The sequence below is a fragment of the Lepisosteus oculatus genome, chromosome 9 (genome assembly GCF_040954835.1).
Source record: "Lepisosteus oculatus isolate fLepOcu1 chromosome 9, fLepOcu1.hap2, whole genome shotgun sequence".
Classification (NCBI taxonomy): Eukaryota; Metazoa; Chordata; class Actinopteri; order Semionotiformes; family Lepisosteidae; genus Lepisosteus; species Lepisosteus oculatus.
This window is the reverse complement of record NC_090704.1, coordinates 43,554,242-43,568,278: the sequence shown is the minus strand read 5'-3', so window position 1 is coordinate 43,568,278 and position 14,037 is coordinate 43,554,242. Positions and strand designations below refer to the sequence as shown.

General features: G+C 38.7%; 1 protein-coding gene and 1 long non-coding RNA gene across 2 annotated transcripts in view; one reads left to right on the top strand and one right to left on the bottom strand.

Moving 5' to 3' along the window:
- The window catches only part of LOC102695669 (heparan sulfate glucosamine 3-O-sulfotransferase 3A1), a 35,783-nt gene extending 32,308 nt beyond the window's left edge, over positions 1-3,475 (bottom strand). Inside the window, exon 1 of the mRNA XM_015355898.2 lies at positions 2,435-3,475. Within this exon, the coding sequence (XP_015211384.2) occupies positions 2,435-3,036 (602 nt within the window). The 5' untranslated portion in view covers positions 3,037-3,475. The remainder of the gene's footprint in view (positions 1-2,434) is intronic.
- An 88-nt stretch (positions 3,476-3,563) lies between these two features.
- Positions 3,564-9,200, top strand: LOC107078437 (uncharacterized). Its single transcript, XR_001479371.2, has 2 exons — positions 3,564-4,039; positions 8,988-9,200. It is a non-coding gene; the product is annotated as an uncharacterized lncRNA (long non-coding RNA).
- The last annotated feature ends 4,837 nt before the right edge of the window (positions 9,201-14,037 follow it).

Below are 14,037 nucleotides of genomic sequence, written 5' to 3'. Positions count from 1 at the left end.
CCCCCCGAGAGCTCCATGAAATGTGAATGAACACACACAAATCGATCTGAAACTAAATACACAAATCAATCCGCAGGCCCCGCGAGGGAAGGAAAGCGGGAGAAATGGCAGCTCTGAGGAAAATTTTGAAAGACGCAATTATTTATACAGGGTGTGTGTTGGGGAAAGGAGTTGGAGAGGGGGTTAACTTGTGTTTTCGTTTAAGAGCACGACCTCTCTCTCACTCACTCTCTCCCACCAAAGTTTTCCTTAAAGTACTACTTTCCTAGACGTGTTCCGCGAGATGCAATAACGTGGTGCAGTCCCTTTCCTTATTAGTTTCCGCTGAGTAAAATCAAAACAGCAGCTCACTTCAGGCGCTACAATAATGGTACAGGATATAGACTCTAGCCTAGCCAGGTTTGCCAATCACATTTTCTGGTAAAACAAGACAACCTTCGAAAGCTTGTGAAATACGAAGCATGCGAATTGTTAGGTAAAATAAGAGGAATAAAACTATGAACTTTCAGTAGGGGAATGAAAAGGGGCATTTCTTTGAAAAGTGCCAAGTCAAACTTCACACATCTGCTTTTCAAAACGTCATATCACTACGAAACTTTTGCACATAAACGTCAAACAGGACCTTCACTTTGAAAAACTCCTTAAAGAATACTAAAACAAAATAAAAATACATAGATTTGTTCCTAGAGACTGAAAATAATTTATTTCAGTAATAATTAGCTGAAATTCCCCCCAATTTAACAGCTTCGAAGCAACGCAACTTTCCTTATTCAGCCCATTCTTAATTTCATTAAACACATTTAGGACCCATTTAATTTTTTTAATGTTTGTTTTATCATAATTAAATTATTAAAGAAATTCCTATGAAGGTTTAATATAAATTCAAACGTCAATCAGCAGAAAAAATAACAATAATACGATATTTTAAAATATGCAGGTTAACTTATGTTGTTTCTATAAAAAATGAATAATTAATCAAACAAACGTAAGGGATTTTCTTTAAATCAGATTGGAAAAATATACAAAGACTAAACAAATACCAAAGATTTAAAGAATTTGACTATGCAAAATTACATTATACAGAATATTATCCCAAAATACGCTTGGTTTAAACTGGAAGGACGTATTAGATCAAACAGAACATAAAACTAAACTTTTACCAGGATTTTAACTTTGAAACCAACTGACATATTTAATAAGCTTGACCAAGAAAGTACACCATTTAAAGAAACTATTGGGGGAAATAAGCTTATATTAGTATTTAGAAGAGAAATAAATTAACCTCAAAGGAGGAGCAACAGTTTTCAATTTTCAGCAATGCTGAAATACCACCCTAGTAATATTAAACGCTAACACTGTGGAAACAATCACAAAAGAGTAGTAATAATTAGTTATTGGCTTGTAATCTAAACTTCTTCGCACATTACTGTTGAAGTGCTTTATTTCAAAGTTAAATATTTACACTTTGGCAAAGAAGTCAGCTTTCTAGGATAACATTTGCATTCCTTTACGAAATTAACAGATAATCGCCGCTCATTACATCATTGTAACTTACATTGACTGAAGACACCGACTCCAGATATTCGATAATAATAATAATAATAATAATAATAATAATAATAATAATAGGCTGAAAGTAATACAGATTTGGTTTGCAACTTTAAAAAAAGATTTAACTTGATACATAGGAACTTTTCAGTAATTTACAATATGATAAACAGAATGGAGTTTTTTAAAAAAGAGAAACTCGTCTGGAAATGTTTTTTTTTTTGTACATTAATATGCCGAGAAGAGGGAATTTACCAAAGTATTTACGTATGCGTATTTACAAAGAAGCTTAACAAGAAGAGAGGCCGTTTTCACAACTCGGTAAAGTTTTGTGAACCACGTTTTTCCGATGACGAAATACATGTATTCACCGTGATCCCAGTTATTTACACTGTATATACTCGAATTTATAATGAACATACTATTACACATTATTATACCCAATAAGTAACTATTTCGATTGTTTTTCCGCCTGCGTGGAAAACGCCAACTCGTCATTTACGTACAAATACTTGGCAAAACAACAACAAAAAAATATGTTTTGCTGGCGGACTATCATAGATAAAATAAATTATGTTATAATACAATATTGCAACAAACCGTAACGTCCCTTGTGCAGTTTTAACCATATTAATGCAAATGCCTTATACCGATACAATACAGCGCATTACTGTATATGCTGCAATGTGATATTTGTTACCAGTAAGAGGCACTAGCGAAGCACAGATGAAAGCACAGCAGTCACTACGTCTGACGCTCTCCTTCTCTCTTCAGAGCAGAGCAAGGAAAAAAACTAAAAACGAACCCTATGCGAATCGTCTCTCTCCACAAGAAAAAACCCGGTCAGGTCACACAGCAAACAGCGACAATGACAGTAATTCTCTACCTGTACCAGCCCAGCCCGTTGTCAAAGTTCCTGTCGAAGAAGTGCGGCTCCGCTCCCACAGCTCTGATGTCGGGGTGCACCCGGAGAAACTCGAGGAGGGCGCGGGTGCCTCCCTTCTTCACCCCGATGATGATCGCCTGGGGCAGCTTCTTGGTGCCTTCGCCCAGCTGGCTCAGTTTACTCGCACCCGAGCTCCCGCCCGCGGCCGACAGCACCGACATCCCCGCCAGGGCGGCCAAGTTCACCGAGCCGGAGAGTCGCAGGTCGGATCTCAGGTGCTCCGGGTCAGACCAACCTCTCGCACGGAGGCCGCCGCCGCGACTGGCATCGGACCCGGCGTTGCGCCCAGCCGTCTCGTACACGGGGCCGCTGGTGCGTTTCTGCAGAAGCCTTTTTCTTCTGAGCGGGGTCCAGTCTCCCAGGGCCGAGCCCAGGTAGGTCGGGGCTGGGTCGGACGCTCTGACGGGGTGCGGCGCGGTGCCGCAGCGCTCGGTCAGGCAGTGGAGAAAGTACAGGGAGGTGAGCAGGGAGCACAGCATGACCACGAATTTCTTAAAGGTGCTCCTGGACAGAGGGTCCGAGAAGAGAAAGCTAAATGCCATAACGGTCCGCGGGTCGTCGGTGACACAGCCACGGCCATGCTAAGCAGGCATTCGTGAGTCTTGCCATCGAGAAAAATAGACCTCCAAGTAAGACTGCATCGGTTGTGAACTAGACGCGCTCCGCACAACGCTGTTGTTTCAATACACCGTGGCTGAGCCGAATAATTCCTTAATCTGGGTCTGTGGTAGAATGAATGATTATTATTCGTGACAATGCAATCGCCTAGCTAATATGCCCCGCATCTTCTAGATCCGCTAGAAAGCAGGAATGTAAAAAAGCATGTGAAAAAAATAATTGTAAAAACGAAATCGTGTTAAACCTTGTTAATTCAACACGGAGTTAAACACGTAAACAGAAGCTCTAATACAGCTAGCCTAAGCAGCAGCCTATATGAACACTTTATTCAAATTGGCTACCTCCATAATTAGTTTTCAAAGTTAAAAACAGCTATCATTCGTAGCTATAACCGAACTTCTAAAATAAATAAATATTTTTTTTCTTTCGAGGAAAGATTTTTTTTAAAGAGGTCTGCAACCTGTTCCCATCGCCTTGACAAACTTTTACTATTCTGTCCCTTCCACACGTGTGTTCCTTGTATCAAACTTCTGCATGACATCACGGGAGGTAATTGGCGTTTCCTCGTCCAATAGGAGCCCGCAGAATTATGACGGACGGTTGTGAGAAGCGTGGCAGGCAGACAAGCACCAATGGGATAGAAATGGGGCGGGCACAAAGCCATAAACCCGCCACGCCCCTTGTTGCGCTGTCAAGCCGGGCGGAATACCAATAGCATTTTCACACGCTTCGTGAGAAAGGGATGACTTTGCAGAGCAGCGCTCTAATTATCCATCTATTTCCGATAACCGGTTTACTCTTGAGTATTTCAGGCACAGGGCGCAAATCAGGACCAGACTCCTGTCGATCACGTTGTGATCTAAAGACGCTGCTTGTACAACAGGTTTCAGGACTGTCGGAGGATCCTGGACACAGAAAGCAACCTAAGTAAGGAATCCAGTTGCGGTTTATGCAACTCCACGGTGAAGTTTTACATTTACCTTTGCTTTTGTGTCGTGTAAACTCAACTTGCACCGTCGTCTTGGTGGGCTTCCTGTGCAAGATCTGATGGGATTCAAGGAACGTACTACACCTAGTAATCAATAGACAGCTCTCAAACACAAACGGGATAAAACAACCACACATAACCGAAGTTTTTTAAAGTTTTTAAGGAGCCATTTTAACTTGCATATTTTTGTTTATTTAAAATGACAGTATCGCCCTCCTTTCTCTTAAACATCCAGTATATATTTAAAAAGTTAAAGGACTGTGACCAGCAGTTGTACTTTTCCGCCTACGTTCCGCAGTGCGGAGTGAGACGGTGCCACAATATACAGTATATCCGACCTGAAGCTAAAATCAAACGACATGAGCACGAATTAATTGTTTGCACATCTGCTACAGATCGATTTCAGGAGGATGCCTCTCGTTTCCATGACAACAAAGTGAAAGCCTCGGTTCATTTCTGATATCGCCAAACAGTAATGACAAATTAATAAGGAATGTATTTTACAACAAAGAAGGCAACCATGTACAAACCAGATTGAAAGTAATTCATCCGACATATGTTTTCACGCTCGGATTCCCAAAACGACCATGAATTATCATTTCTGGCAGAACTAGGCGCTGTGCATAGTGGAGTCCCATTTAACGCGTTCTTCTTTTAAATAAACCGACAGTATGTCCACAGGCGTCAATCATGTCCGTACTGTGTATCTTATACTTGGCTGTGATTGACTAATCATGACTAAAACCTGGAGGTTTTTCCAAAGAAAATGTTATGGATGGAGAAAGAATATAAATAATTTAACAAATAAATCATACTCAAAGGTAACTTTCAGTGCACATAATAATACGAAATGCTTCCTTTTACTATTTTCTGTCAGTATGAACCTATAAAAAAATAGCACTGACAAGTTATTTCTAATAGGAAGTACTTTATTATTTGGTTGCAGTCAGTAATACTAAATCAAATACAGTAGCTAAATCCAAAGCAATGATCAACTTTATGTAGCCATGTGTCATCATGCAAATAAGCAATATTTAACCAAACCCCTTAGAAACCTTGTCCCCCAGTAGAGAAATTAATAAGAGGTAAAATGGACATTCAGCTGTAAGAAAGTTTATAAACGCATCGGTCATCCATGTCCACTTCAGGATAAGTCATTTTATTTCCAAAGTATGTCTACTTTTGTGAAAAACGTATCACATCCCTTGATACTGTACAAGAGTAGACAAGATACATTGAAAGAACACAAGTCCATGTATAAAGCTTAAATCCAGATCGCTTCATTAAAATATTTTAGCGTACCAATACATTTCAGATTAATGATGCCTTAATTGGAGCAGCAGAAGTTGCTTATTCTTCCCCAGTTTTCTTAGCAGTTTACCGAACCCTTGAACACCTGGGTCTGCGTTCATCCACTTACCAGAATCGCGCTGGCACTGTTGAATATAAAGTTCATCACACCCCAGGCCACCAAGGAAGATCGCTATTATGGTAAACTTTCTTTTCAGGAGGGGGTGAAAAAATAATAATAATGGCGCATTATTTCTTTACAAGTGAACAAGAACAGAACCAAATGTTTCACATCTGCTCTTATATTTCTGGAATTAGCATGAAAAAGCAGGGCCAGTGTTTCAATGCTGCACAGCTCACTGGGTGAGAATGGAGACACAGCCCTTAATCAGAGGGCTTCCTGCTTGTGCCAGATGTCCTCATGTTGGGGGCACAATGGAGAGAGCACCCAGTGTTTAACAAATCACACCCCTTTTCTCTAGAACTAAGAGATGTTGGGGTGTAGCACACTACTCCTTTGACTCCCTCCAGACTGCAGGGTCAAATATTTTCACATCATCATTATGAAAGGAAAGCAAAGGAATTTGACTTGCACACCATAACAACAGATCCACGCTGTCCCTGCGTTTGGGCTCCTCCTTGTGAACTGCTAGACAGCCTCTTCCTTACAGCCCTCAGTGCTGGTTTGTTATCTCAGACAAGGAACTTTTTCAAGACTCTTCATCTGTCTGTGCACTAAATGCACAACAGAAAGCATCTGTAGCTACACAACCAACCGATTCTAAAAAAACCCAGTAAGTTAAAAACTAACACACAAGAGTCTTAAACATTAGCTGTTGTGCTAAATCTTTGAATTAGACTGTAGAGGGGTGTTTAAACTTGAATTGTCTGCATTTTCTGCAAAACAGGTTTATGTGCCTGCATGTCAGATATGTGGGTAATCAGGTCAACTTTATTGCCACTATCATGAATGTGTTTAACTGCAGGTGATTTTGATTTTTCTTCCTCAAGAATGACCATACTGTAAGTGTTCAAAAACACAATTAACGTGCTACACCTACTGTACATTCATCAAAGTAAAAAAAAAAAGGATAATGGAGAGGAATATATTGGTCTCTCCTCAGATAAAAACAGGAAAAAAAACTGATCCGAGAATCTCATCTAGCTGTTTCTTGAAAGAAGCCAGAGTATCGGCTTCAACAAACTCTACAGTCCCACAACTCCATACATTAAGATGTGTCTCCTGTTCTAATTTTTCATTTCACTTCCATGTAGTTTCCAGTTGTGTCCTCTTGTATGCGTGTTCACTGTTTATTCTACAAAAAGTCTATTGAATTGAATTTCTGAATACTTGACTCAGGTCTCCTCATAGTCAAGGATTAACAATCAGTTCATTTAGCTTGTCAGTTAAGGATGTTCCTTTGGTCCCACAAAGGCATTTATTTTAACATATATTCATTCATACCTGAACCACTTTCAAAGTATCTTATTTGTATGGTGGCGACCAAAATTGTAGTTGTGGTTTGTTGATTTATGTCAACTGCTTTATTGTAAATGAAAAGCATTTCTGAATGAGGTCCTGGAACTACATTGCATTATTCGAATTTAAGTATATGTTAAGTCTGCATTGACTACATTAAATATCACCTGTCAAGTCTTTGTTTTGCAGCATTTACTAATGTTCTTTCAAGCTTCAGAAGTTTGCTAGCGATACCAGAATCTTGATCATGGGTATAAATCAGTAAAAGCAGTTCCAATACTGATCCCTGTGGTACTCCACTACTCTGATCTGACCATTCATCCCTTATCTGCACCCTCTGACTCATGTCCATCAGCCAATTCTTAATTTGATTACATGCATTACCTTCAATGGTGCCCACCATCTGCTATTTGAGAAATTCATCTTGTAAATTTATCAAAACCCTTCTGAAAAATCTAAATATACTAGATCCCATTACTGCTGTTGCTTCTTCAGAGAATCAAGTTAGTTTATTAAGACCTACCTTTTCTAAATTAATGTTGACTATCTACTACAGTCATGTTGTTATACCGATGCACCTCTAGTTAAATTCTAATAATTGTTTCTTTAACTTTTTATGTAATAGAAGTAAAACATACTGTATTGGTTTCTAAGTGTTCCTCTCTGGAGAAATAAGCTTTGTTGACATGTGAATTATCTACAGCATACAAGTTAATTAGAAAAAGCATGAAAGATTTGTTATTTCTCAAAATTATCACTTTCAAAAGCAAAACATTCTTAAGTCCAATTCAATATCAGTTGCTTAGCCGGCAAAGCAAATGATTCTGTCTCAGAGAGATTCTGTACCACAAAGTACTAAACCACTGTTCTGTGTTCTAGGAACAAAACCTTTTCAGGTAATTATAATCAATATATGGGTTAAGTAATGCATTTTTAATTGTACACCTTTATGGATTTAAATAGCTAATCTTTCATGAAGGCTTGAAATACCCTGAGGACTGCACAGTGCAATACAAATTCACATACTTCTTTTTCCTAGACATGAGCTTTTATGTGCTAGGGAAACAGAAGTGTATTATATTGTATATACACAGCTGTGTTCAGTTGATTTCAAAGTAGGATGGTTTGGTTGTGGTAGTGTTTTCTTTCTTTTATATTTTGAGAGGGACGTTAGTCTTCATCAATGTCTTAACTGTGTTTTTTAGTCTTTCATCTTTCCATTCAAGAGTCTCTAATAAGACTGAAGATGAATCTATAATTTCATTGCTGAAAAACATTTAAAGTGAAAAGACCAGCACTTTAAAAATACATTTTTTTTGCTCAAAAGCTACATTCTGCCAATTAATGCATCAGTGTTTTACTATAATGTGATTGGAAAAAAAATATTGTGCTTTGTGTTTTGAGAGTTTACAAGCACAATAAAATCCTCCCATTTTGTTCTGTCTCGGGATTAAAGGGTGTGAGAAAACTTGTGACTATCAACTCATAAAAAGTGTCAGATTTCACTGCGAGCTGGTCTCATACGTGAGAGAATGACAATACATCAGTCTTTGTCCTTTCATGGGGAGCTACAGATTTTCATTTTTAAATCTTTTTTTCCCCCCCAACCTGTCACTTGAGCCATTCTTAAAACAAATTAAGTAAAGATATTGACAGGGATTTTCTCCTCACCATTTATTTAGATTTGGATTTTTTTCCAATGATAAGATTCCCAATGGAAGCACATGTTGCAAGCTGAATGTCTGAAAAATAAAATAAATATATTTAATTTTCCAGGTATTTTGAATCACAAATCTCATCATGTGTAAAATGCTTCCCACCAACTCCCTAATGGATCCATTCTTTATTATGATAAGAATGCCTGGAGTGGTTCAAGTTCCATTATCAGTTGTGCTTATTATTATGATAACTAAATTAAATGAATTAGTTGGAACTGTTCAAATAATTTCTTAAATTAAAGTTTTACCGTTTATCTAAGAATAAAACAAGTAACAAAAACCCATTTTCTTGTGCTGTAAGTGCAATACACTTTCTTTTGTTTCGCTAGATTGCTAAGCAAATAATTGAAGTGGTTTCAGTTTTGGGGGCCTGCATAAGCAGATACGTTTTGTGCTCAGCTCTTTCAGTACTGAAGAGACCTTCGCATGTAAATGTTTACTGCATTCCTTCCTGTAAGAGGCAGCAAGAGCCAGCTCATCCACTCAGAAACTGATCTGCCTGAAGTCTTACGTCTCTCCAGCGAAAAGCCCAGACATAGCACACAGTTGCAAATGTAAAGAACATTGCGTTTTTCTCACAATAAAGCAGGCAAAATGTTTTTTTAATGCCAAGTTTGTAATTTAGTGAAGAAAACTTCATTGTGACAGTTGGTTTGCAGTGGATGCAGAATAAATGAACACAGCGAACATATAAGCACTTTGTGAAATGTTAACCTTTGCAAAAACAATGCTAGATGTAGAGGAAAATAGTGCTGTATTTAAGTCCCTACTAACCCAAGAATGTTAGAAAATGAACTGGCATCCTGCTTGTTTTTCTGATTTTCCAGACATTGTTGTATTTGTACTATTAAACTCTAAGAGAAGAAGCTGCGTTGTTTAATTAATCAGTATTACATGCCTTTGACCAAAGGAATGTGATAGGTCATATTTATAAAAGCTGGTAGTGCCATTAGATTAGCTGGTAATTCTATATAGAAAAGTGGCAGCAGACCTCACCTTTTGACCTGGCTTATTTGCTCCTTTTGAAAACCTAGTATCTCCCACCACCACACCAAAAAATCAGATTAATGCTGAAATGAAGACAACTGAATTTGGTAGTGAGACACATATCAGCCTTGGAAATAAGCTGGATTTCAGTGTTTATTAAAAAGCAATAAGAGGAGATTTAATCTTAGAACTAGATTACAATCTTTTCATACATGAAAAGGATATCATTTTTTTCCAGCATGATTTGTGAGGGCTGAATTATCTCATTTAGAAAGATCAACGTGACTCTTTGTGATCAGTTTTAACAGACAATATCCATTACAGCATACCGTTTTCCCCCCTTCATTTGTCTTTAACCATTACACCTCTGGCGTTCAGATGAAATCCAGAAATTATTTTGTGTTTGCCATCTAACCTTTCAATGACTGGAGAAATAGCTAATTGTAATAAATGCTAATGAAAATAAATCCAAAAGCATTCAGCAGCATTTCACATCCATTATAAAAAAAAAAAAACGTCAACAGTTTTAAAGATGCAGTTGAATACTTTTGAAATAAAATGTATGCGGTCACGTTGAATCATACATGTTGTTTTTTGCTTTTCACCGGATTCCAGCAATTCTTGAAGCTCTGGTGTCAGACTCAATATGCGTTCAGTGTTCTAGTTAGTTTTATGCTGCTTTCTTTTACAAAAACATTGACCAGATCTAGAAGCAAACTTCCCAAGTTGTTGATGGACACTTGAGAGCAAAGACACGTTCCAAGTTCCACGCATTTTTTCGACAGTCTAAATATTGGTTTTAAATCGAGCCCAGGGAAATCAGAGGAATATTTATTAGCTTTCAGAGAAAGTGTGTAGATGTTGCTGCCAAGCTTTAGACCTGGAAGTGTCAAGTGTGATATATGGCAGGTTGGGAAAGGAAGGTCTGGTGTTTGTAGGATCACCCGCCTCTGTTCATTTGTTCTTCCAAGGGTACGTCAGCAAACGCCCAGAATTATATGCAGGACACACATATGTGGAGCGAATGAGATCAAACTGAGCAGAGACATTTCAGAAGGGACCTTGAAACTGGAACAGCCATGACTCTGACAACAGCCCGACATATTGGAGAAAGGAATAAAAAAAACAAATACGCCGAATACTCGGAATGAGCATCCAGGGAATGCTCTGGAAGGAGTCTTTGCAGGCTGCTTACTGTTCAAAGGGGCCTGATTGTACCCCCAAAAAACCTTTTAGGTTAATGAATATAGTGACAGCATATTAAGAGCAATGCCTGTGCAATGCATCGCTTTATGAACTCCCTGACACCTCCAGATGCTTTGAGAACAAGCCATGCTCAGTCCTCCTAAGGTGCCTCTGGAGACTTACAACACCATCTGCACAACAAACCCGCTGTCACTACACACCATGCAATCCTCAGCCTTTTCCCCCACAACACACCTCAATGTTGTCTATGCCAAAACAAAAATAGACGAGGGCCGTGAGAATCTCTTGCCTCACTTAACACCGGAGATTGTTTTTGAGAAAAGGGCAACATAAATAGCACCCTTCTTTTTGATTTTTCTGACACCACTCCACAGCCACTTGTGCTAAGAATCATGCAGTCCCTTCTAACGCATGCAGTTCTGCTGGAGGTGACCAGTTTCACTGGGGGAAATTTGGAAGGTGCAAGATGTGAGCGGTCTCTAAAAACAATCTGTTGCATGGCATTTGAACTTCACCAGCTGCTACAGAGGGCCTTTGATTCAAGTCCCATCTCCTACCATGCTTGAGCGTTTGCTGGGGAACTTCAGAGGAGCATCTTGCTGGTTTGTGGCATCCCACAATCCCTTGCAGCCAAGGGCAAGGAAAATGTAAGTCAGTGTAGCCAATAGGCCTCTCCTCCTGATTGGGTACATTTAGTGACTGAAGGACTTATCTTTGTAGAAAGATGGAAAAGACACCTATTGATCACTCCTCTCCTAAAATCAGACCTTGGTTGATGCAGTTCGAAGTGAGAAATTGCACTGCAGTACTTCAGTGAAAATTAAGATGGATGGCCTGAAGACTGTATCCTGCAAAAATCACGGTTCACTTTCTCGGTAAGAAAAAAGAACAGTCATAGCACGTGCACCTGTTATTAGTATGTGGAAGCTTTACTTTCTTTGATTTCACTAGTTACAAAAAAACATGCTTACAAGGAAACCTGGTAAAGACGAGAAGAAACTCCAGAAGAGAACAGTGCTGAATGACATCCCTGCTGCAAGTAAAGCTCTAAGGCTGCACCCTAAAATGGACAATTGGTAGATATGAAAGAGGGGGAAAGAAATTCAGTTCGCCCGGCAATTTATCATTGTCAGATGAGCGATAAAAATTACCATCTTTCATCAGTGATAAGCTGCTTTACTCCTGACTGCATGCCATCTTTCATCTTAAAAACTGAAATGATTCAAATAAAATTACTGAAGTCCCTCAATATTTACATCAGAGATCAGGCCTGGTCAGTCGGAAAATAAGTAATGAACATCATTTGTTAACGTCACTGTGGCTTGATGTATTTTTCATGGCTGCGCACACAGGGAGCACATTCCCCGTTTATACAGTTTGTTTTTGAACCTGGTGGTCTAATTAAATTTCTGCTCCGAACGTGCTGTTAATATCAGCCAAGCATGAAAGATACCTTGTTAGCTGTGCCATGTAATGAAAGCAGTAGACAAATTGTTCCAGTCTTGCGGCTATGTAAGGTCAAATATACTATCAGCGCTGGACAAACCTGCCGCTTTTTCTGTGTCCAGACTTCAGCTATGATCTGTCAGTCCGTGCGAGAGCTTTGATGCAAAAAATAATCCCAGCAAATTGCTACCAGATACAAATTCATGCATGGCATTGCCATTTTATATTACAGTGGAGTAAATATCAGGAGATCTCTGCTAGACACATGGAATAATTAAAGGTCTTTCTGCAACAGAAGTGTTGAGTCATGCAGAGAAATTTACTTTTTAAGCCACATTGGTTCTTGAAAAGTTTTACGTATTTTTAAAGAGATACACGGATACATAATGCTGGCGAAAAGTACAAAGACCCCAAGAATGACTTCTACATCAAAAGCATGTAGTGTTACTACTGTGCCAGATTCTGTCATTTCTGTCATTAAGAAACACATGAAAAACACTTACAGTATGTATACATGTTAAATGTTTTTTTTATGCAGCATATCATTGTATCATTGCAATGATACCTTATCACATTCCAGTATAAATCACACATGCAGGAAAATGATAATTTAATCTTTTTCAGTTCCGTATTAGGATTCCAAATAAATGTACAGTACCATGTATTATGTGAGTAACCTTGTCAGGTGGTGTGCAATTGTGTTTGTGTAAATTACTTTGTGTTGGAGGGATGTTGTGAAAAATGCTGAATAACCAAAGAACAAAATCCTTTCTTTTTCAGGGTATTTAAAAGGCATTTCCAAACCCCAACGTGAGGTACAGCAACTGTCAGTCAGTCACCAACACGTCACTACTCCTTCATTTAAGGCTCAGTAGTTTTACTTCGGCCAATCAGAGAGAATTAAACCACTGTTGACCAGACCGATTGCTATGACTATAGTACTTCAGCCGCTTGCCTCTCATATTCCTGTGTACAAGTACAGTACCTATACTTTTTTGTAGTGACATACTGTAAATATTTAAAGATTGCTGCCTGGGTATTTGGGTTTTGTCAGCGAATTGGCAAAGGTATTTTTTACAGCTCACCGCATTTCTGGTGACTATATTTGACTCATTTCTATCTAGGATGTGGTGGTATATTCCAAAAATTGTATTTCCTTTTTAAATACTTGTAATAGTAATGCCCTATCACAGAAGGGCTCGCTTATTTTCAATTCACACGGCCAGCAATTACGTTAGATGCGTGATTCTGCCAGTGGCAGATTCGATGACGATTAGTAATGAGTTCCTTACAGTTAATTGTAAGCACATTTTACAATTACAAACTACCGTAACTACAGTTTTTACGGGGTACGATAAATGCCTTTTACAAACAAAACCTAACATTCCAATACAAAACCCACCCCCACCTATCTAGATTTATGTATTTGATATTTGGAGTTGTACGAGTAACATTTACAATTGGCAAGGCTCTGTAAAAAGCGAATACATCAGCCAGAAGCATTCAGAGTTAAATTCAAACGACACCAATGTTTCAGAGAAATGCGCTTTATTATCCTGTGCTGATGTAGCATCGTGATAAAAAACTAATTGAACACAGCTTCTAGTTGTTAAATGCTGACGGTCACGCCTGGAAATAAATGTTGGATTGTAACATTTTCTGAAATCTTAAAACCTGCTTTACAATCGCTTTAAAAAACGTGTTCTATAAATCTAACCTCAAGCGTGCAGGATTTCGAATTTCTCTCTAGTCCTCGATGCTGTTGTCATCAGTCATAGAGACTTCTCTCCGAGCAGCTGCTGAAGGAACA